Source organism: Neomonachus schauinslandi, chromosome 4, assembly GCF_002201575.2.
Source record: "Neomonachus schauinslandi chromosome 4, ASM220157v2, whole genome shotgun sequence".
NCBI lineage: Eukaryota > Metazoa > Chordata > Mammalia > Carnivora > Phocidae > Neomonachus > Neomonachus schauinslandi.
In genome coordinates, this window is record NC_058406.1 from 149,945,939 (window position 1) to 149,971,723 (window position 25,785).

Here is a 25,785-nt window from a genome sequence, read left to right on the forward strand (position 1 = left end):
CTTCTGCACATGTATTATGTCACTTGAGCCCCATGTCACTGTGGATCTAGTTAATGACTCTAGGGCAGCTCAGTAGGTCACACATCGTTTCTTCTTAATAATTTTAATTTCAGCTTCCTCTGACAATTACAAAGGTAGTTCTAGATAGCTGCTGTTACACGTTTGTTTACTGGGTGTCATTTGTATTTGTGTGACTCACGATCTCCTTTACGGATCATGTGCACGTGTTTCCTAAGTGTTTAGAAGTGTTGAAGATACTCATTAGCAGCTCCTTATATAAATTTTTTAAAAATATATTTATATTCCTTATTTTTCTAAAAGTGGCATTTAGATCCACAAATATTCTTTCATTAGAAAGACACAGATTTCTACATTAGAAAACTGGCTAGTTTAACTGCCACTGGTCCATTTGCCCAAGGGAGTAATCTGGACGCGTAAGATACTCAAGGAAGGGAAGCCACACTTGGTCTGCTCTTTGCCCACGGAAATGATTAAATTCCAGGTCAATACTTGGATCGTGAAAGTCTAAACCACACTGAAACTGCCCCCACAGAATTCAAATTTCACTGCTATTTGCCGGCTGGAAAAGCTTAAGCATGTTACTTCTCCCTCTGTGACTTAGTCTTCTCATCTCTAGGTACAAACTAACTTATCACACCTGCTAGACTCCAGGAATTTGGCTGGACAAGAAGCCAATCTAGGGAGCCGAATAGATTTGACAGCTCATCTGGAGGCCTGACGTGACAGAAGAGCCCGGGACACATCTACCTCAGGATACTGACCACTAGGAGTCAAAAGCTATCTCAGTTATGCTTAAAATTTAATCCAAAATTGGCAGCTCTCTCTACACATGGGTCCTGTCCCTGTGCTATCATGAAAGCACCTTTTTGCTTGAGGCAAGCCCAAAACAAAAGAGCCAATCTGTTCTCTCAACCAGAAATGATGGTTTGTTTGGCTAGATCAGTATTCTCGATACTGGCCCTCACCCAAGCTGACAATTTGGTGTGGGAGAAGGAAGGAAAGGGATGGTCCTCATGTCACTATTAAGTTCCTGATATTCTATCTGGGGAACCCATTTATAGGTCACTTGAAGTAATCAAGTTACTGGTCTCTGGAGAGTACTGATGAATTGTAATTTTTTTTTTTTAATGATGGTATTATCTGGACTTTAGTCAGCTAGGATCTCACAGCCTATTAGATTTAGTACTTTTGATGACTAAGGGAGAAGAGAGGGGAAAGTACTATATAGGTTTTGGCTGATTGAAGAGGAGAGAAATCTGGTGCTTTTTAAAGGAAAAATAATCATTAAAATAATTTAAAGTTACTAATCCACTAAGAATCAGAGCACAGTCCAAAGCCTGTCACTGAGTTAATAATAGTTGGCGATTCCTTTCAGACATAGCTTTTGTGAGGTCATTTTTTTTGAGGCTAGTGGTGAAAAGCTTCATAGCCATAGAGCAACATTTGGCAATAAATTAGTTCAGCTTGTTTCCACATGGCCCAAAAATCTTCATTTGTTCCATCATGAAAAACAAACTTTCATTTGCTTGAAGCAGGGAAAAATAAATGATTTTCTTTTGCATATTTTGACAATTTAATTTTTAGCATGCTTATATGGTAATCTTTTTTTTTTTTTTAAAGCCACTAACTACTCTTTTCCATGTTTGGTTTTAGTTCCTGTAAAGAAAAAAACCTGCGTTTTTAGCTCTCAACAGAAAAAGCCCAATTTTCTCAAGGCAACGGCAATACAGACCCAAAGAAAATACATGTGACTTAACGCATTACTGAGTGAGTCTGGGGAGAAATCCTTCTCCCCAAGTATGAAGAGGGTTATTGCATGTCAGGTCATGATAACATTGTGACGTTGCTGTTGGAGTCACGGGTATGGAATAGGTGGCTCTGCTGTTTCTTCTTCCTACATGGGAGACGATGGACTCTGAGAAACAACCTGAGGGTTCTAGAGGGGAGAGGGTGGGGGGATGGGTCAGCCCGGTGATGGGTATTGAGGAGGGCACATTCTGCATGGAGCACTGGGTGTTACACGCAAACAATGAATCATGGAACACTACATCAAGAACTAATGATGCAATGTATGGTGATTAACATAACAATAAAAAATTTAAAAAAAAGAATCAAGAATTGCATTGGCTGGTTAAAAAAAAAAAAAAAAAAGAATTGATCACTTTTAACTCCAGTGTGAAAAAATGTGACATCAGTTATATAGCCCTACCCAAAAAGCATTAAATTAGGAAGGCGAAAATACCCAACTAGAGTTGTGGAAAATGTTAAAGTTTGCAAAAATATCCTAATCAAGGTTTCCTCTGATGAACCACTGGAGTACATGTAGGGGTGGAGGCGGGGTGGTAGCAGTGGTAATGATAATAGCTAACATCGAGTGCTTATTATGTGACAGGCCCTGTGCTAAGAGTTCTGCCTCTATGAACTCACTTAATCCTACAACGTAGGTAATATTATGTTCATTTAAAACGTGAGGAAAATGAGGCTTAAGGAGATTAAGTTACTTTGAAAGGTCACACAGCTCTCTGTCACTAGAGACTCACCTGGTTGTATCAGGCTGCCACTGTTAGAATACTGGTCTACCATTCACTGGTTACAGGACCTTGGGCAAGTCAGTTAACCTCTCTAACTATCAGCTCTGTAAATAGGTTGCTCCTACGTTTAAATGAGATAGTTCATATAAAACACTAATGGTACCTGGAAAGAGGAAATATTTAATGAATGTTAGCTGTTCTTAAAATAAGAGGAATTAGCAAAAGAATCAAAGAGTTAATAGAGGTTTACTTTTTTATTATTATTTTTTGGTATGTGTGTGTATATGTGTGCATGTTTCTTATTCCCTGTATTGCATTTTTAGTATTACCTCTCAGGATTGAAGTTGATCACAGAAATGATGACAATTATATTAACAGCGCTTTACATTTTTCAATGTGCTTAAAAGAATTATGCAATTTGATCCTTAGAACAGTATTCTATATTTGTCAACAAACTGAGGCTTAGGGAAGTTAAGTAATATTATGCTGGCCACATAGTTGACAGAAAAGGTGGAATTCAGATTCGAACTTAGGAGAGTGAGTTTAATTTATATCCTTTGAGTTGAGCTAGTTTCCTGGTTTTAGTAACGTTTTGCTGATCTTGGGATTTCCAAGTATATAATCAAATCATGTGCACACACTGATATTTCTGTTTCTTCCTTTTCCATAGTTGTGACTTTATTTTTTTCCTAATCCTATTGGCAGCAGTTGAGTGCAGTATTAAATAGAAACTTACCCTGCCTTTTTGTACCTTTGTTACTGCTTCTCGTTTTAATCCCTCTGTATGTCATCCTCCAAATGCTTGGAAAGGGCCCATGCCTGTCCTACCCGGCCATCAGAACTGAATGGAATGTTACCGCTATAAAAAAGCCTCTCTGAGCTTCTCAGCTAGAGTAACGTCTATTTATTTTACACCAGTGGTTCTCAACTGGGGGTGATTTTGTCCCCCAGGGGACATTTGGCAATATGGGAAGTCATTTCTGGTTGCCATTACTAGGGCATGCGGTGCTATGGCATCTGATGGGAAAAGGCCAGGAGGAATGCCGCTAAACATCCAGCAGTGCACAGGACAGCCCCCTGCAATGAAGACCTCTCCGGCCTAAAATGTCGGCAGTGCCGAGGCTGAGAAACCCTGTTCTAAACTAAAGCCTCAAGGCATGAGGACATATATTATTTTCCACTTTTAAAAAACTTATTAATGTATATATTTTATCATTGACTGATTTGAGGGCAGAGATTCCATATTAATCATCTTCTGATCGCAGTGTTCACAATAATTAGCAAGTCTCCCTACACATCCACCTGCATACCTCATTAAATACCTTAGATTAATTTAAACCTTAATCGACCATTAACTACAAAAGATGGCATATGTTAGATAAAATGATTTAGAGTTTCCTTAAGACATTTGATAAATGAGAAAAATAATATAGGACCTAATTTTTTTTAATTTGTAAAACTCAGGCAAATGTTCATTCTTATTTCTGATTCCACACATCTTCCCCAAATGATTCCATAAACCATGATATATTAAAAAAGGAGTATTAGAAAAATGATATATTTGAAAAGATACAATGCACATATGAGTACATTTGGAAAAACACTGCAACCATGATGAATTTGATGATGTCAACTAAAAACTCTACTAGCAGAATCAAACCAAGGAGGAAAAAGAAAAAGTGAAAACATGTTCAAGACACTAGGCTCCAGGGAAACACAATCAGGGGGAAAAAATGCTCAACATAGCAATACTGGTGTCACATTTAAAGCTCAAATTTTTTAAAAAAAACTGATATCCTTGGAAGGGAGTAGACATTGCTTTATTTAAAGCACCTAAAGTATCATATTTGTTACCATATGTCAGCAGCAATTCAGAGAGGATTTTGTCAAGGAAGAAAATATGAAGTTCCAGAATTCTTCTCACAAGTGATACTTCCAATAAGAGGTAGAAGATACAATCAAGACAGGATGGCTTTGCTATATAATAGCAATCTTTCTTACAGCCAGGAAGGCTACTGTTACTTGCCACTAATAGCTGTATTTCTAAATAAAATTTTGAAGGGGAACGTTCCATGTTACTTTCGGAAAGACCTAAATACAAATTAGGTAGTTAATTGGTACATCTAATTTTTGTGTGGTTTTCATTTTTATGCAGTACTTTCATGTAACAATCTAACAAATACATCCTTTGAAGTGGAATACTCTATTAGGTAACACAGATGTTTTCTTGGATTTTATTATGCTCATGAAAATTTTATAACATTCATAATAATAATAGTGTAAAGTAATAATTCACTGTGGCCGATAGCATGAGCAGTGGGCACAGTGAAAATTGAAGTATTTCACGTGAAAGAGCAGAACGCAGCTCCAAGAAAGAATACTATCCATCTCCAAATGAGATTTATCCATTTCAGTAATTTGTTCCCAGTTTTTAATGCACATATTTTTTTATGAATACTATTATTTATTTCCTGATCAAGCAGTGCTACAGTTACATGAATTAACCAATGACTTACCTAGTAAATCTGAAGCTCTTAAGTTTTCTTTCAGAAACATAACAGAAATAATGGCACTACCTAGAAAGAAAATGGCCATTAGTGGTGTTCCCCATATAAAAACATATATTATGCGGTGCCATTTGAAAGGAGTTAAGCACTTTGTGTCTTATACCTGGACTAGCTATGTCCTGGTCAGAGACACCCAGTAACTGTGGCTGTGAAAACAACTTTCCCCCCTCATGGTTGAGGATACATAGAAACTGGCCTGGTTTACAGTGGACCGAGGACAGTGGCTGGGATAGTGCCCTGCGAACAGCAAGGGCATAATAAAAGCTTACTAAATAACTAAATGAATAAATGGAAAGAAAGAGAAAAAGAGAGAGAGAGGGAGTGAGGGAGGGAGAGAGGGAGGAAGGAAGAGGGGCAGGGAGGGAGGGAGGCAGAAAGAGCAAGAAGGGATGGAAGAAAGAGTGGAAGGAAGGAAGTTTTAACTTTAAATATATCCCAAACCGAAACTCATTATTTGCCTTCATTTCCTCCTACAATTCCTATTCTAATGACACCTCTAAGGAGCCCCAGAATCCTAGGACTGCTGCCGTCCCCACTCTGCTTCACACTACACATCCAACAGGATCCCAGGTCTGCTGGGTCTGAGTTTCACCATCTCTCCCGCCCACCCCCTCCAGTCCACCGTCACTGAGCTGCTCAGGCCAGCTTCACCTCAGGCTTAGACCTCAGGCTCCTGCTGCTCACCACATCTGTTCTTGATCTCTTTTATATTCCATGCCCATCCTTACTCCCTTACTCGAATAATCAGAATTCCCAGAACCACCATCTAGTTTCATTCTAAAGGACTCTTATTTGGGCTATTCCCTTTGCAACTCTGCCTCCATTCTTGTGACCAACTCTGGACTCAAGGATCACCTCTGGATTCCCCTAGACCCAGCTGACCAAACCACCCTTTTGTGTAATTACCCCCTCTAATACAGCTTTGTTACACTGAAGATTTATTTGCCTGTCTCCCCTCAAAGACTATCAGTTCCTTTGACTCTGAGAGATAGGTCTTATTCTTCTAAGATCTCCCGGGGTTACCTAGCACATAAATAAGAGAGTTTGTGGGATCTCCGCCCTGCATTTGCTGGCCCTCATGCTGTAAGATCCTCTTTCCCATGACTGATGCTACTGAACCCTCAACCTCTAAGTAAGCCATGACCTGCTACTATGGTCTCAGGTTATGTAGGATACATTGAATCTCTTTGAGTTGTTCCTCTTATGGAGCCATTCCTCTATGAGTAGAGGCATGGGGAAATCCAAACTTGCAATAATACAAAATAGTACACAACATAATTTGTATTTAAATTTTTTAAGAGTGGGGAAGGGGCAAAGGGAGAGGGAGAGAGAGAATCTTAAGCAGGCTCCACACCCAGCATGGAGCCGGATGTGGGGCTTATCTCACAACCCTGAGATCATGACCTGAACCAAAGTCAAGAGTCGGATGCTTAACCGACTGACTCATCCAGGTGTCCCCGTATTTTAAATTTTTAACAGAATTTATTAGCCAGGTTTTTAAGTTTATTTTTTAAAGTAAAAATATACAGAAGAAAAGTCATCATAAAAATAACTCATCATCTAGAAAAAACTGCAGTTAATATGTTGGCGTGTTTATTTTACCTTAGCTGAGATAAAACTGTAATGCAAACGCTTTTTTTTCAGTTTCCTTAGTTACCATATTATTAAACTTGCCATGTCATTTAAAATTCTTCTTAGATAAAAATTTTCATGAGTCTGTATAACTCATTAAATCAGTTAAATTTGAATATAACTATATCTGGTATTCTGGCAATTGATTTAAAACAAAATAAATCCATAGCAGAAACCCTCATTCAAGATAAGATGGGATTCTCTTATGTTTTCTCCATCTTTTTCTCAACCTGGCTCTCTTTTATTCAAGCTGAGCTATGTCCTTGCAAATTTCTCCTGGGCAGGTAATTTATCCAAATGGACATTTTACACAGAATAAACAGAGCATGGAAAATGTCCACCAACCGTGGATTTAATTGGGTGGTGTGGCTTTAAAACACTAAAGGAATGTTTTCTATACAGACGCATAGCCCATTACGTTAAGAATTGAGTTTGGGACAGGTGTAAAAACGTCTGAAAATTTTCCATTTCATATTTGAACCAAAACAATTCAGGGAAACTAATTTCATATGTTAGAGCATTAGGAAAGGTATAAAAACCAAGACCCCATTCCCATCCCATCACTGACTCCCTGTGTAATTACATAAGGAATGTTTCCAAGTGGAGAGAGGTAGATCGATAAGAAACAGGTGAAGTATCACTACTAACATATACCAAATGCATTCCATTATAACAGTCCTTGAGAGGACTATTTCACAGCAAAGGAGTCCAGGAAGAAGGGAGACACTGCTTACATGGAATGGGGACATCTTAGAGCTGGTAGGAGATACAAAGACAATGTACTCCAGGTCCTAAACTTCATATTTTGGAGGCAGGTCCAGAGAAGTTGTTTGTTCATTCATTGATCCATTCATTTAACAAACATTTGTATTACAGTGGAATTGGAACCAAAGCCCACATTTCCTTAACCCCAGTCCAGAGCTCTTTCAGGTACACTACACTCCATTGCCTCCCTTGAAAGGAGGAAGGCATTGCTCTCCTTCTCTTCTTGTTGCTGAACCAGTTTCATAAATAATTTCACTTTTAGAAGGGATGGGGGAAATGTTCTATAGGTGATAATTTCATTGCTAAAAGAGAAAGGGACATGATTGGTAACAATAAACTTGAAATATACTGTATGCATCAAATTATATTGACTGCCATAAAAGAGTTACCAGTGTTTTATGAACATAAATATGCTACTTTTACTCTCTGAAAGAACTTCTGTCTAATGCACTTCCATACTCATTGTTTTGTTTGTTCTAAGAGAATGTGAGAGTTTCTACAAAATTGTTAGATAAGAGAATAAGATTTTTAGTTTATCTAGCAAAGCAAGTAATAAAAAAAGACATTCTGTTAAGAAACACTCATAATTCATTTATCTTTCAAAATATCGTTAAAACGAGAGCTGTGCTGAGCAAAAAGACAGTATCTGAGCAACAGCTCATAACATGACTTCTAAGTAGAGCAGTAACTTTTTAAAATGAGAAAAAATAAATAAACCGAAGTGCCCCATATACATTTGCAATCAGAGATTTGTCAAGCTCAACCCTGTCTAGTTGTTACTGTAACAACCACCACTGCCTAATAAACACCTGGGAAGAGGAAAGACCTACTATGCTTTTACTCCTATAGTAAAATTCAGTATTCAGAAATCAAGCATCTCAAGATCAATAGCTTAAAAAGCATTAAAACAGAACACAGTTGTACATTAAATAGATTTGTGCTAGGTATGATTAAACTATACTTACTACTGAGCGTTAACTTCAGCACTCAGTTTCGTGTAGATTTTTGACTGGGGGCATATTTGGGGAGAGGTTCGAGAACCCTTTTCCACTCCAGCCTTCATATGGACACAGATCGAAACAGAGTGCTCACAGACACAGGTCTACACAGAGGGTACTTGTGGACACTGGGGTTAAATTCATTACACCATGTCTCACAAGGACTCCAGAGCTGGACACTGAACCACAATGTGCATAATGCATTAAGAAAGAAAAGGTGAGAGGTAGCATATGAAAGATAATCTGACCGAAATTTAAACTGGTTATGTAGAAGTCATGGTGGGGAAAAAAAAGATAGCAGGAATATTTTCTGTTTAAGGGAAAAAATAAAAAAGCTTCTAGTACTTTCTCTGGTGCAAAATGGTGTTCCCATGAGGCAGTTTATTAATGTATTCACTAGGCCTTAAAGTTCTAATGCTTCATTGTCAGGAAGACTCTCAACAACAATTATTACGGGTGAGTCAACTATTCTATTTTTGGCCATTAGGGGTCATTCAGATCAGCAATCAGAATGGAGATCCTTTCTGGTCAAGGTTGACATAGAGGAACTTACATGTAGGAATTCTGATTCTGGTTTCCAGATGAAAACAGACAAAGGCCAAGCAAGATTCTGGTGGCGTCAGCTGAACCAAGTCTAGATGTGGGGGAGGGTGCCAGTTCCAGCGGTAGGTATGTGACCTGGTGTTGAGCTTCGTAATGCTCCCTGAAATGAACCACAAGTTTGTCCTTTCTTTGCCTCCTCTCTTACATCTCAGACTTGGTCCAAGGACTGGCTGTTATTATGGAAGAGTTATTTTGCTTAATGTGGTCAAGAGTTGATGCTCTAAGATCCATAGCAGACCACGAGTGAAAGAAAAAGACAACTATAGGGCACCTGGGTGGCTCAGTCGTTAAGTGTCTGCCTTTGGCTCAGGTCATGATCCCAGGGTCCTGGGATCGAGCCCCGCATCGGGCTCCCTGCTCAGCAGGAAGCCTGCTTCTCCCTCTCCCCCTCCCCCTGCTTGTGTTCCCTCTCTCACTGTGTCTGTCTCTGTCAAATAAATAAAATCTTAAAAAAAAAAGAAAAGAAAAAGAAAAAGACAACTATAAATTGATCTGGTGCATGAGAATTCAGAAAGATCATACAAATTTGATTTGGGTTTCTTCTGTAATAGCCACCATAGGGATTAATAAATCAGAAGTTAAGCATCACATTTTTATATGTTAACAATCAAACTCAAGGGTAGATTTTTACAGGTGAGTTTAGATCTCTGTGTCTGTAGAATAGATAACTGAGGATTCTGTTTTTACATTTATATGTGCACCTTTAACTTAAACTCTCTTTTTACTAAAGGTTTAACAGTACAGAAGAGTTCAATTATTATTTAATGTGTTATACTATGGCCATTTTAAAACATTTTGTTCACCTTTATTTACTACTTCTCATTTTTTACCCTTTATGACAACTTAATTTTTAAGATCTTTTTTAAAACTTGAGGTATAATTGACATACAACATTATATTAGTTTCAGGTGTACAACATAATGATTTGATATTTGTATTTGGGTTTTTTTTTCCTTTTTTTTTTTTTAAAGATTTTATTTATTTGAGAGAGATAGCATATGCATGAGCGGGGAAGAGGGAGAGGGAGAAGCAGACTCCCGGCTGCTCAGGGAACCCAATGTGGGACTCGATCACAGAACCCCGGGATCATGACCTGAGCCAAAGGCAGATGTTTAACCAACTGAGCCACCCAGGCGCCCAGGGTTTTTTGTTTTTGTTTTTATTTATTTATTTATTTATTTATTTTTTAAGATTTTATTTATTTGAGAGAGAGAGAATGAGAGAGAGAACACGAGAGGGGAGAGGGTCAGAGGGAGAAGCAGACTCCCTGCTGAGCAGGGAGCCAGATGTGGGGCTCGATCCTGGGACTCCAGGATCATGACCTGAGCCGAAGGCAGTCGTTTAACCAACTGAGCCACCCAGGCGCCCCAGTTTTTATTTATTTTTTAATTGAAGTATAACTACATACAGTGTTATATTAGTTTCAGGGATACAATGTAATGGTTCAACAATTCTATACATTTCTCAGTGCTCATCAAGATTAGTGTACTCTTTTAAAATTTAATTTTTTATTTGAGTAGAGTTGACACACAATCTTACATTAGTTTAGGTGTACAACTTAGTGATTTGACAGGTTTATGCATTATGTTATGTTCACCTCAAGTATAGCTACTATATGTCCTTTTACATCATTATTACAATAAGCACTATATTCCTTATGCTGTGCCTTTTATTCTCATGTCTTATTCATTTCATAACTGGAAGCCTGTGTCTCCCACTTTTTTTTTTTTTTTTTTTTTTAGATTTTATTCATTCGACAGAGAGAGACACAGCGAGAGAGGGAACACAAGCAAGGGGAGTGTCTCCCACTCTTCTTCACTCATTTTGCCCAACCTCACCCCCCTCCCCTCTGGCAACCATCAGTTTGTTCTCTGTATTTATAGGCCTGATTCTGTTTTTTCTTTGTTTATTCATTTTGTGTTTTTGTGGGCATTCCCTTAAGTACCCCTAAAAATACTGAGCATCTTTTCATGTCTGTTGGCCATCTGTATGTCTTCTTTGGAAAAATGTCTATTCATGTCCTCTGCCCATTTTTTTTTTTTTTTTTAAAGATTTTATTTATTTATTTGAGACAGAGAGAATGGGAGAGAGAGAGCACATGAGAGGGGGGAGGGTCAGAGGCAGAAGCAGGCTCCCCGCCAAGCAGGGAGCCTGATGCGGGACTCGATCCAGAGACTCCAGGATCATGACCTGAGCTGAAGGCAGTCGCTTAACCAACTGAGCCACCCAGGCGCCCCTCTCTGCCCATTTTTTAATTGGATTGAGTTTTTTGGTGTTGAGTTGTAGAAGTTCTTTATATATTTTGGATATTAACCCCTTATTGGATATATCATTTGCAAGTATCTTCTCCCATTCAGTAGGTTGCCTTTTTGTTTTGTTGGTTTCTTTCACTGTGCAAAAGCTTTTTTTTTTTTTTTTTTTGATGTAGTCCCAACAGTTTATTTTTGCTTTTGTTTCTCTTGCCTTAGGAGACATAACTAGAAAAATTTTTCTACAGCTGATGTCAGAGAAATTACTGCCTATGTTCTCTTGTAGGGTTTTTATGGTTTCAGGTTTCACACTTAGGGTCTTTAATCCATTTTGAGTTTATTTTGTGTGTGGTGTCAGAAAGTGGTCCAATTTCCTTCTCTTGCATGCAGCTGTTCAGTTTTCCCAGCACCATTTGTTGAAAAGACTGTCTTTTCCCCAGTATATTCTTGCCTCCTTTTCCATACAAACATGGGTTTATTTCTGGACTCTCTATTCTGTTCCATTGATTTATGTGTCTGTTTTTGTGCCAGTGCCATACTGTTTTGATGACTACAGCTTTGTAGTATATCTTGAAATTTAGGACTGTGATCCCTCCAGCTTTGTCCTTCTCTCTCAAGACTGCTTTGTTATTCAGGTTCTTTTGTGGTTCCATACAAATGTTGGGATAATTTGTTCTAGTCCTGTGAAAAATGTTGGTATTTTGATAGGGATTGCATTACATCTGTCGATATTCATATATATTGCAAAATGATCACCACATTAAGTCCAGTTAACATCAGTCACCATATATAGTTACAGAATATTTTTTTCTTATAATGAAAACTTTTAAAATTTACTCTTAGCAACTTTTAAATATGCAATAAAGTATTATTAGCTATAGTTGCCATGGTGTACATTACATCCCATGACTTACTTATTTTATGACTGGAAGTTTGTACCTTTTGACTCCCTTCACCCATTTCACCCACCCCCTCTCTCCCTGCCTCTGGCAACCACCAATCTGTTCTCTGTATATATAAACTTGGTTTTTTGTTTGTTTTTTAGATTTCACATAGAAGTGAGATAATATGGTATTAGTCTTTCTCTGACTTATTTCACTTAGCAGAATGCCCTCAAGGTCCATCCATGTTGTCACAAATGATAAGATTTCATTCTTTTTTATGGTTGAATAATATTCCATTGTGTATGTATACCTCATTTTTCTTTTTTTTTTATTATGTTCAGTTAGCCACTGTATAGTACATAATTAGTTTTTGATGTAGTGTTCAATGATTCATTAGTTAAGTATGACACCCAGTGCTCATCACAGCATGTGCCCTCCTCAATGCCCATCACCCTGTTACCCCCTCCCCCCACCCTCCTCCCCTCTGAAACCCCCAAATTGTTTCTCAGTGTCCATAGTCTCTCATGGTTCATCTCCCTCTCTGATTTCTCCCTCTTTGGATTTCCTTCCCTTCCCCTATGGTCCTCTGTGCTATTGCTTATGTTTCACATATGAGTGAAACCATATAATTGTCTTCCTCTGCTTGACTTACTTCACTTAACATAATCCCCTCCAATTCCATCCATGTTGATGCAAATGGTGGGTATTCATCGTTTCTGATGGCTGGATAATATTCCATTGTGTATGCATACCTCATTTTTCTTTATTAATCCACTGATAGACACTTGGGCGTTGGGTGGGTTGTTTCCGTATCTTGCCTATTGTAAATAATGCTGCAATGAACATGGGGATGCATATATATCTTTTACAGTTACTGTTTTTGTTTCTTTGGATAAATACCCAGAAGTGGAATTGCTGGATAATATGGTAATTCTATTTTTAAGTTTTGAGGAAACTCAATATTGTTTCCTGAAGTGGGTACACCAATTTACCTTATCACCTGTAGTGCACAAGGGTTCCTTTTTTTCCCACACCCTCACCAACACTTGTTACTTCTTATCTTTGATAACAGCCATTCTAACAGGTATAAGGTGATATCACATTGTGGTTTTGATTTGCAATCACCTATTGATTAGTGATTTCAAACATCTTTTTATGTAGTTGTTGGCAATCTGTATGTCTTCTTTGAGAAAAGTCTATTCAGATCATGTGCCCATTTTAAAAGTGGGTCATTTGTTGTTTTTGCTATTGAGTTGTGTGAGTTCTTTATATATTTTGGATGCTAACGCCTCATTAGATATACGATTTGCAAGTATTTCCTCCCTTTTAGTAGCTTGCATTTTCATTTTGTTGATTGTTTCCTTTGCCGTGCAGAAGCTTTCTAGTTTGATGTTGTCCCATTTGTTCATTTTTGCTTTTGTTGCCTTTGCTTTTGGTGTCAAATCCAAAAAAATCATTGCCAAGACCAGTGTCAAGGGGCTTACTGCCTACATTTTCTTCTAGGAGTTTCATGATTTCAGGTCTTACATTCAAGTCTTTAATCCATTTAGAGTTAATTTCTGTGTGTGGTGTAAAATAGTGGGCCAGCTGCATTCTTTTGCATGGGGCTGTGCAGTTTTCCCAACACCATTTGTTGAAGAGACTGACCTTTCTCCAATGTATATTCTTGGTTCCTTTGCAGTAAATTAATTAAACATATATGGCTGGGTGTATTTCTGGGCTCTCTATTTTGGCCCATTGATCTGTGTCTATTTTTTTTTTAAAGATTTTATTTATTTATTTGATAGAGAGAGACACAGCGAGAGAGGAAACACAAGCAGGGGGAGTGGGAGAGGGAGAAGCAGGCTTCCGCTGAGCAGGGAGCCCGACGTGGGGCTCGATCCCAGGGCCCTAGGATCATGACCTGAGCCGAAGGCAGATGCTTAACGACTGAGCCACCCAGGCGCCCCTGATCTGTGTCTATTTTTATGGTAATATGATACAGTCTTGATTACTATAGCTTTGTAATATGGTTCAAAACCAGGGCACATGATGCCTCCAGCTTTGTCCTTCTTTCTTAAGATTCCTTTGGCTATTTGGAGTCTTTTGTGGTTCCATACAAATTTTAGAATTGTCTTTTCTGGCTCTGTGAAAAATGCCACTGGAATTTTAATAGGGATTGCATTGAACCTGTAAATTGCTTTGGGTAGTATGGACATTTTAACAATATGAATTCTTCCAATCCTTGAGCACAGACTATCTTTCCATTTATTTGTGTCTTCTTCCATTTATGTCTTACAGTTTTCAGTATACAGGTCTCTTACCTCTTTGGTTAAATTTACTCCTAGGTATTTTATTCTTTTTCATGCAATTGTGACCACTTCTTAAAAGGCAAACGTAACTCAAAATTAAAACAATCAAGTATACTTTACTCAACTATGATTATGGATATAATATTCTTACCTGATTCAGTTGTAAAAAACAAAACAAACCAAAAAAACCTTTGGTCCATGGGTTACAAATTCAAATGCCGATGGGGCCAATTAGGCAATCCTCTATAGAGGGCAAAATAATGAAGGTGGTGGGCTTGGGCAATGAAGGGTGATGGCCTATGGGTGGTGGACTGGTGTGATGAGGGCAGGTTGCTGTAGCTATGAGGACCAGTGGGGCCATGGTGACCTAGAATATACAAGATCAGTGAAAGGTGGCAGCCATAATTCAGCCCTAGCCAAATGCAAGTCCAGGACTACCAAATCTGATTCTTTAAGGCAAACCACTTTTTCTGTGTCGTGGCCCAATTTTTAAACATGGGAAATTAGTTTATATTCTTTCAAAGCATTAAGCCAAACAAAACACAGCAAAGGTCAGATCTGACCTACAGGACACCAGTTTTTGGAATCTCATCTAGCCTGCAGTGAAAATTTCATCAATTTTCATTTAGTGTCATCCAATTTATTGTTTAACCTCTATGATCTCAAGAGAAACCAGGGTATATTTTTATACTATAGGAAAGTAGAAGACAAAGTAGTAAAGGAAACCGTTTTATAAAAAATAGCCCATGACATGAAAAGAACATATTTATATAATAATGCTACAAATAGATCCTCACATGTAAATATCTGGCTTGTGGTTTCTGACCACTTATAATGGCAACTTTATTGCACTGCTAAAAAGCAAACCACGAAAGCACTTTCCCGTCACTCACAATCAAGCTTCAAACATGTGGACATGTTGAGCGTGCTCCCAGGCTTAATCAACTGTAATTGTATGGAAGTACTGACTACCCCAAAATTATCATTCCCTCTTAGTTGTAGAATTTTAGGGAGAACGTATGTCAATTACAATGTACTCCATGGAGTTAGGATTTGAAAATCTGAGGATGTGACAGTTTGAAAAATGTTTCTTTGTAGAGAAAAAAAGTTGTCCTATCATATTGGCAGGAATAAAAGTGTCAAGTAATTCATGTTAATAAAAAAACTGCTATTGTCATTTATTGAAGATACTGCAGAAACTGTTCATAGTAATTTGTATAATTTCAAATAAGGAAATTCACCTGGATTGAGAATAATCATTCTTTCTTTTCTATATTTTTCTTGACACACATTAGTGATTAAACTTGAAAAGACTCCAAAAAAGTAAAAACTCTTATCATTGAGAAGATAAACTCTGTATTATAAATTTATATAATAGCACATTACTTCATCAGGGGCAATTTCTCTAGAAAAACTTCGTGGCATCCTCAAAAAATCAGGATGAGTGGAAAAGACCTTTCAAATAGAGCTTTTTAGGTTTTAGGAATGCTTTCAGGTGAGTGCATGAGCAGACATAAAATGAGAACTTCAGAGTTTTATCTTGCACATTTTATTTAGGCTGGTTTGGGGACAAATCTGCTAAAGCAGACAACCCAACAAGCCACCAAAAAGGGGGAGATTTTCTGCATATTTCCAACATTAAAATAAATGCCTATGTGAAGCGCCCACAGGCAGCCCACGTGGTCTGGAGCTCCAGTGATCTCATCCAGCCTGGCACTAAGCTCGGGGCTCCGAAGGACTGGGAGAATTCGCAGCATCTAGGTTTGTGGAATGCTACAGGTCATTTGCTTATTGGTCTGTTTATGTTTCCTTTCATTTGTTTCTAATAAAAATCTTGGAGACCAAAGTTTCTGCTTGAGATGACTTCTTTAGAGTTCCAAAAGGCCTCACTAGGGCTTTCTGGCTACACCATGACCATCGCCTAATGGATTACAGACACACTTTAGCTCACAGCTCCATCACAGCACAAGAGAAATACACAAGACAACATATATTCCACATCATGAATTTCCATTTGAGCCGAAGCCAGCATGTTAGGGAAAAATCAGAGATGGAAAAGACTTATCGGTCGTATGTCCCATTCTCTCCTCATTTTCTCAGTGCAGTCGGCTCTCCAACTGTCATCTGAATTAGCCCAGTCACACGGTGACTACTTCTCTTAGGAAATTGTTCCAGGACCAAGGAGATCTTCCTGCTATTGATTCTATCATTCCATGTAAAATTCCAAGTGTTTGATCTCATGTAATTCACCTCAAGTTTAATCTATTCATTACCCACTTCTATTCATCTGGGCAGTAATGAAGTAAAATAGCGAGTTTATGTGTGTCATACATTACCTGACATAGTGGATGCTCACTCAATACTTGTTCCTTACCTTTATTTCTAAAGTACTGCCTGAATTTAACTTGGAAAAGGGTGATATGTTCTGAGAACTCTCTTCTAATTACTTTAAATCAATACACTCAGGGGTAGAGGACTGAAGAATATCATTGGTGCTTTCGTTATGTTGTTTCTCCCACCCTCCCTGTCCCTGCAACAATCTCCCTTGTCACCCACAGAAAAACTAATTTTATACTGCCTAAGCTCTCCCGTGAATCTCCTTGATTCCATGTGACTTCAATTCTCTTGACTGCTGATGGCTGCGTGCTTTTTAACCATCTCTCAATGCTTAGGCATAGCGCAGATATGGCACGAGGATGAGCAGAAAAAGGAAGACGTTAAATGTAAGGCTGCACTTTGCAGATGCACAAATAATCTAACTTAACCCCTGAAGGACAAGCTGATCAACTTTTATGTACAGAAGTGAATCTCCATGAGTTCCTTGCAATGAAATGCTTCACTATTATGCTTTTAAGCAAGCGGTTTTGTCTTCTAAGACCCTAGAACAGAACATCCTATCCTCATTTTATCAAAATTCAAATTCAAACCAGGCCTACAAGGCTGTATCGTATGATTTCCCTGCACTCTGCTTTCCCGGAGAAAGAGGCTGGAAAGCAACCAGACGCACACAGTCACGTCTCTTGGGTCTCAGTTAAATAAATGGTGAGGAAAGACATTAAGCAGGTCATCGTGAAAATGATGACAGTCGATGGAGGGGAAAGGTAGGACCAGGACTGCTGTGTGTGTTTGGGCAGGTGACACAGTGCACAAAGATACCACCCACATTGCCTATCATGTCAATTTGTGTGTTTCTCAGGACAATTTTATGCCAGGTGGTACCAAAGTGTCCTGCACTAATGAAACCGCTGTATTATGATGATTTGCAGACCAACAGAAATAAAGTATCATGAGAAAGGTTACCTTTTTCTATTCACAAAAAGGCACCAGATAGACAAGAAGAGGGCCCACGTGGGGTGCTAAGGAAACAGAATAAGTCTGTTTAATTTAGTCTAGAAGCAAAGAAAGGCCTTCTGAGAAGGGAAGGATTAGCAGTTTAAAATTTTATTGCAAACTGCACAGAATATCCAAATTATTTCTTTTTACTAGATTTCTAGTATAACAGTTTCTCTGAAAACACATTCTCAAATGGCAGTTAGGCCTGAAAGAAATCAGTCCTTCAGCCTCTCTGCAGTTAATTCGCAAGTACACAAAGGAGCTACGAGGCCAGAGCAAGAAGGCAGAAAGTTACACACACGTCTTAGGCTGCCGTGCTTTTCCTCTGACAAATTTCTGTGCGTGTGTGTTGTGTGTGTGTTTAATGTGTTTTGTCTTGGTAGGTTATCTGGAGATTCTGGCATTTTCCAACATGTTTCAGTAGGGAGGATGTGGAGGTGTCAAAGGGTAATTGCTACTCGATGGCTGAACACATGTGCTGTGAGGATCCTACTTTTCTGCTCCCTGAAAATTAACCATGACATGGATAAGAACAATAAAAAGCTTTTCTTAAACTGGCTCCTCCATTTTAGAGAATTTAATCATCAGCCATCTTTCGGGGCCAGGGAACAGATGCCGTTATAATGAATACTGTTCTCTGTTTCTGTATCCAACACTGTTCTTAGGTGTTTGTGTTTACTCTGTTTTCTCCCCAGGACAACTTCTGAGGTAAGAGCTCTTTTTATCTCCATTTTGCAGATTAGGGATCTGAGGCATAAACCTGTTTAAACTACTTGTGTGAGGTCACAGAGCTTTCCAGTGGCAGAACTGAGATTTGAACCCTAGACCTAGCTGTGTGGCCCCAGAGCACATGTTCCTGACCATTCAACTGCCCCGTCTTATTGGGACAAATATCCAGCCTAGGCTGTAGACCAGATTGAAAACATCCATTAAGGGGCACCTGGGTGGCTCAGTAGGGTAAGCAAGCGTCTGACTCTGGATTTCGGCTCAGGTCATGATCTCAGGGTTGTGAGATCAAGCCCTGTGTTGGGCTCCCCGCTCAGTGTGTGCAGTCGGCTTGCCCCTCTCCCTCTACTCCTCTCCCCACTCACTTGCTCTCTCTCCCTCTCTTACATAAATAAATAAATAAAATCTTAAAAAAAAAGCAAAGCATCCATTAAGCTTTCTTACTTAACAGAAATACAAACACAAGTCAACATCCGGAATTAGCCACCCTGCCAGTATAACGAGCATATTAGTCAGAATGAGCTTTTGGACCTATTGTTCAGTGAGCAAAATAGGGTAAAAGTGCAAGGTGACACAAGGATACTAGGGCTCTGACATCCTCAAAAAGCTGGACCCAGGCCTGGGCATTCATATCTGCTAGGATCATTCCCCATTATCCAGTCCTTGAGACTCAGGCAGGCTCGATAACTCGCCGGAGCCAGGCAGTGGAGACTGGATAATGATTAATGTGAGCATGGCCTTAAGAATTCCCTAAAGGTTTTCTGCAGAACTGCTGTCATTTGAGGATGCTTCATATAAAAATATTTTGTGGTCAGCAGGTTCTGGAAACCTGGCCTACTGCATCTGTCTCTGAAAGACTCACAGCATGCGTGGGCCCGTCCTGGGATGCGCTCCGCCAAGCCCTGCACTCATGAAACTGGCCTAACAGTTACAGTCCAATATCACAGAAATCTGTCTGACTGTGGAACTCTTTGTTTCTCAGAACCCCTTTGGTGCCACCAGTAAAACTAGTGTTTGAGGGGTGGCTGCTTCAAGGTGAGCATGGCAGTGAGACACGGCAGAACACACACAGAAGGGGGAAGAAAGGATAGGCAGGAAGATGGCTGGAGGCAGGAATGTGAGAAGAGCACAAACTGAAATAGCCATAATGCTTACCATAGTGTTTCTTATATACTAGTCCTAAGAACAATCTGTTCCATTGAAGTTACAAAGGGAAAAGGAATTTTGATGATGTAGGACAAGACAGCAGGTCTGACATATTAGTAGGCCTGGCATATTGTGTGCAGTGAGATTAGAACACAGGATTACCTACCCGGGATCTCTTCTTACTTCTGGAAGGGAGAAAGGAGCATGGTGTTGGTGTGAATCAGATCACCTAAGCAGAGGAAGGAAGATGGAAGAAAGTACCTACCCTATGTTGGAGCTCCAACTTTTTTTTTTTTTTTTTTAAGATTTTATTTATTTATTTGAGACAGAATGAGAGAGAGAGAGAGCTCATGAGAGGGGGGAGGGTCAGAGGGAGAAGCAGGCTCCCCGCCGAGCAGGGAGCCCGATGCGGGACTCGATCCAGGGACTCCAGGATCATGACCTGAGCTGAAGGCAGTCGCTTAACCAACTGAGCCACCCAGGCGCCCGGAACTCCAACTTTTTTTAAGCTGTTCTGGGATTTTAATTTTCTTTCCTTCTTTTTTTTTTTAAATTTTATTTATTTTTTTAAAGATTTATTTATTTATTTATTTGACAGAGAGATAGCAAGAGCAGGAACACAAGCAGGGGGAGTGGGAGAGGGAGAAGCAGGCTTCCCGCTGAGCAGGGAGCCCGATGCAGGGCTCGAGCCCAGGACTCTGGGATCATGACCTGAGCCGAAGGCAGACGCTTAACCAACTGAGCCACCCAGGCACCACCCCCCCGCCTTTTTTTAATTTTAAAAACAACAAGAGATAGAAGAAAGGCCAGAAAAGAATAGGCAAACTCCCATTCCATGCAACATACAATATCTTTTTGTTTGTTTGTTTTTTTAAACTCAGAAGGAAGTCTGATTTCTTTCATGAATCTCCCAAGAAATAATTAGAGGAAAAATTCCAGCACAGAAAAATGTGGACACTCTTCTGCCTCATCTGTAGACAGAGCCATATGCTATAGCTATTTTAAAAATACTTTCCTTTTTTGCTCCAGGTCCTTTAGAGTTTCTAGAATCTTTGTAAAGAATCTCAGGGTGGTAGGGGTTTGTTCTGAGGAATATTCTCAATCAACAGTGGTCCATAACCCACCCCAAACACTTCACAATAACCTAAATTCAGCTCAGGAATGCTGTGGGAATATTACTCATGAGCATATATTACTGTTCGAAAAGATTGTGAAGTAGGAAATGGTTTGTATTTGAGGCTTTAAGTTTTGTTTTTTGGTTTTTTTTTTTTTTTACTTCTTTGAATCATTTTATGGGCAGAGAGGGGGGTTGCTAAAAAGGTTTTAACACTGAAATGTTAATTGGGGCTAAGAGCACACAAGGAAAAATGATCTGTAGCATTAAGAAAGTCGCATCTGTCAAACCAGTGGGCTCAGAGTTTGAAGGTAGGTAGACTGGCCCCATGGGAACTTGGGGAGGACAGGACACTGTCTAAGGTGAGTGAGAAAACTTAAGCTTCCTATTATTAATGGGAGTTTTGCACAAGTCAAGCCAAGATGAGCAGCTTCACAGGCAGCTTCCCTGAAGGTCTGCAAGGGGTATCAAGGGACCCTTAATCTCTGGCAACTTCCAAATTCTCACTTTAGGTCCCACAGGGCCTGGTTGTATTTCATTTCTGTGAAATCCTGATCATTATAAGAAATTGAGCCACGCTGCCCTTTCTTTGAGCTAGCTGGAGTAGCTCTCTTTTTCTTGTTCCCAGAGAAAAGGATTCCCAGTACCTGGGAGACTCGAGATAAATGGAGAATTTCATTACAATGTGGTATACTCAACCCTCCCCCAGATGTCTGTTTATATTCCTGGACACTTTTTTGTCTATTTCATGGAAGCTAAGCATAAAGCAAAACAAGAAATAAAAACGAAAACCAGCTCTAAATATACAGTCATTATGAAGAATAATACAACATTTTCAGAACAACTGGGGCCTGTACAGGTCCCAAGGTTACAATATAACTAGATCTTTTATCTATCATTCCTCAGATTTTGAGAAGACAGAAGAAATCCATAATGTCCATGTACATGGTATGTGTAGTAAAGAGAAGATATGCTAAAATTGCTCATTTTATTAGAATGTTAAAAATGGCAAATGATTACATAAATTGTGTGCCTACTCAGAGTAATAACAAGATGGCATTTTTAACTGAGCAATTTTTAGAAAGCTGAAAAGGAGTTCTTTGCTAAATATTCTACTATAGTATACCATGAAAGCATTTTAAATAAAATATTTTGAGTGGTTAAGAGGGGGAAACTACTATCAAAATAAATTAAATTCTTTTTGAATATATATTATTTCGGTTTAAGCTATGCTTTCTTTAAGAATATCATATTTTTTTTGGAGAAATATTAAAATTGGGACAGGTGAGTGCATCTTATGCTTGATCTAGTTGTTACCAGACAATAACCATCAACTCATTTCTACTTCAGTGGTTTCAAATTCACAGACATTTAAAAACATGCTGTTTCCATAGCAGCAAATAAAGAGTAAAACTAAAAAGCTTTTATTGATTTTAACAAGGCTTAGAAAATTTATTCATCTTTTTAGCAATGATTTTTGCTCTTTTTTTTAGTCTTTAGTAACATCTCATATTCTCTTTTCTAGATATATTTAGTAAATCATAAATTTTGAAAGTAGGTTAATTCTGACATTACTATAAAATTACACATTCTTATAGTAATGTAGAATACCAATATTTAATTCTTTTTTTAAAAGATTTATTTTAGAGAGAGTGCGAAAGGGTGTGCACAAGCATGAGCATGTGAGCCGGGGGAGGGGCAAAGGGGGAGGGGGAGAGACAGAGAGAGAATCTTAAGCAGGCTCCAGGCCCAGCACGGAGCCCATAGGACTCTATCCCACAACTTTGAGATCATGACCCGAGCCTAAATCAAGAGTCAGACACTTAACCAACTGAGCCACCCAGGCACCCCAATATTTAATTATTTTTTAAAAAATAATTATTTATTTATTTATTTATTTATTTAATTTATTTGAGAGAGAGAGAGCACAAGCAGGGAAGAGGGGCCAAGGGAGAGGGGGAAGCAGGACCCCCCCCCTCTCCCCCCCAGGAGCAAGGAGCCTGATGCGGGACCCAATCCCAGGATGCTGGGATCATGACCTGAGCTAAAGGCAGAGCTTAACCGACTGAGCCACCCAGGTGCCCATATTTAATTCTTAATGTAAAAGAGATACTGAACTATGGAGTCAAGATCAGGCATCAAACACTCTAAGTACATGTAATGTCAGTTTAACATATGAATAAAGTATGATGTATTATGAATGCTTTTAGATAATTCATTAATAATTTTAAAAGCATGGTATAACATTTGCTGTTCCTGTTAATTTATTAAGATGCAAACACTGGAAATCAGGCTTTTAAACATAAATATTACAGTTACAAAGTGCAGGTTTCTTCGTGAGTAACGTGGCAGCATGATGGCGGATCAGTGAAATCAGTGTAATTGTTCCAAGTTAAAGTGCTAAGAAAACAGGAAGTAGACTTTCTTCTTTTATTCATATGTTGTTCAAGTTACATGTTTTTTGCCAGCTATTCTGATTTCTAAAAATTTCTATTTGTCAAAACACAGAGAAATGGCTCACCTGTAACAGACACACAGCCTAATGGCGCGATGAGAGTAATGGGAGCAAATCCGTAGGCTGCAAAGTTGCCCATCTCCCCCACGGCCATGAGAGCGGCCCCAGCCCACCACAACATGCTCTTGAAGTAGGGCCTTGGGTGTTCCTGGTGCGCCAGCTGGACATGAGAATATTTCTGGAAGTAAATCAGAATGCAAATAAGATAATATTTCTACCCAATTAAAACTTGCTTTGAACATTTTTTGGTCCTATGCATTTGCATCATGGCTTTTAAGTTTATTTGCCGATTATTACAGAGCAATTATTATGGTTTTCTGCTTGTTCCAAACATATTAACTGCAGAAGCGACTGCCACTGACAGAGAATTTTGTGGTGGAAAGGGCCTTCCTTACGTAGGAATTTTACTTAATTCTCATAACTGTGAAATTAGTATTAGTAATTGCTCTCCAAAGATGAGCAGTGTGCTAAAGAATTAAGTGTCTTTTTAGTTCACCACACCACAACACTTCCTTTAGAATGTCAAAAAAGTCCAGATGCCAAAATAAACATTGATGAAATAAAAATAATAAGTTACTCAAGAAAACCTGTTTGAAAAGGTATTTAAATGTATGAGTCAAAGCAGCTACCACAATAAACATAGCAGGGCAGATGCTTTGCTGGTATGGGGTCCGGTAGTAGAAGCTTGTTTATACATGGTAAGAGCGTTTCTTTGTATTTGAAACATCTACATTCCTGGAAAATTGGCCGTTAAATAAAGCCCTATTTCCTTATTGATTTGATGATGCCTGAACCTACTTTCTACTAAGAAGTATGTACCATTCTAGATTACATTTAAAAACTTTTTAAAAAAATAATAAAAGTGCTAGAAGAAAACGCAGAACATTAAAAATAAATCTTGTTTATGCCAAGATTATGAACATCTTTGGTACAAATTTGTGGTTAATATTCACAAGCCACCAAGGCATCTTGCCTCAGCCATGTAATATTATTAAGAGGCCCACAAAAACATTTAATTTCTTTTAAAATCAGAAGAAGAAGAAGTGAATGCAATCCAGCCTAGACTCTATTTGTCTTTATATCAATGAGGTCATAAAATATAATTGTTTATATATTTTTGTGGAAGAAGGATCCCCAAGAGGTGCCTGAGGCACCTTGAAGTCATCATGTGTTCCTGGATCAAACTATAGAGTTAGAAAAATAAGCTACTTCTTACCTGAATATTTAGGGAAATACTCATTACCAAATTTCCTAAAATGGCTAGCAAAACTCCCAAAAGGTGAATCTGTAAAAGAAAATGTTTTCTTTTTAAAATAGCACTTGTAAGATACTTCCTAAATATCCAAAAAAAAAAAAAAAACAAACCCCAAAACAAAACAAAAACCAACAAAATTTAAGTTGATACATTCATTCGTTTTTTTTCATTCAGCAAATATTTACTTAGCACCCATTTGCTAGGGTCGTTTGGATTATGAACAGTGGTTTTACTAGGATCTGTCTTTTTCACTTTAGTCAAATATTATTTTTTAGAACTAGTGCAATCCTTTACTGAATTCTCCAGATATCTGCCTCATTGACTCAAATAAAGAAAATAGTTACCAGATTCTGACTTTTTCTCACTAAGGTGCTTCTTATTTGTCCTTTCTGTCGACTTTCCTCAGCAACGCCTCTGATCATGGTGTTCATTGCCTCAAGGATGGACTGTATAATTGTTGCCCATCTTGTCTCCCTCGCTCCTTTCTCTTACTATATTCTGGAGGACTGTGGTATGAAGGAAAGAGTGCTGGCCTTGGAATGAAAGGATGTATCTGAGATTCAGATCTGCTATTTTCTAATGGGTGACTCTGAGGAAGTTCTTTCAGTTCCCTGGCCTCAGGAAACAAAAAGACGTTGAATAAGATGTTTTCAAAATCCCTTTATTTCTAAAGTTCTATGATCTCCATGGGAGACAGACTACATTTTCCCACCACTTCTCTGATCAAGAACCCACAGTGTTTCTCTACAGTCAGCTACATCGAATATAAAACTACCATACCACCTCCCCATAATCTGTCCCCATCCTGACCATCCAATCAGCCACAGCATATTTAATGTACCCTCTACCTCAGGTACCTGGCGCTCGATGTTCTCCAGTCTGTCACACTTTGTCTCCCCTCTCGTCTAGAGAGAACAGTGCCCTTCCTCAGCCCATTCTGGCCTACTTCACCCTCCTGGCCTGCTGAGGTCTGCCTCTCTGAGACCCGTTCACATCACCACAGCCCATCCTTACTTTCTCAGACTCTAAATGGTAAGTGCTTTTATTTCTTCTTTTACGTTGTCATGTGCATCATTACGTTCTATGAATGGATGGCAAATTGAGGGAAAAGGACCATGTCTTAGGCTTCTATTGGATCGTCTACATCATCTACTT

The 25,785-nt window shown here is 38.8% G+C and overlaps 1 protein-coding gene across 3 annotated transcripts in view; it reads right to left on the reverse strand.

The window, feature by feature from the left end:
- NIPAL2 (NIPA like domain containing 2) overlaps positions 1-25,785 on the reverse strand; it is a 75,007-nt gene that overhangs the window by 29,656 nt on the left and 19,566 nt on the right. For all 3 annotated transcript variants that reach the window (XM_044914655.1, XM_021688689.2, XM_021688690.2), the window contains exons 2-4: positions 24,592-24,660; positions 23,382-23,553; positions 5,069-5,128 (exon numbers count right to left, since the gene is read on the reverse strand). In XM_044914655.1, the coding sequence (XP_044770590.1) occupies positions 5,069-5,128; positions 23,382-23,553; positions 24,592-24,660 (301 nt within the window). The remainder of the gene's footprint in view (positions 1-5,068; positions 5,129-23,381; positions 23,554-24,591; positions 24,661-25,785) is intronic.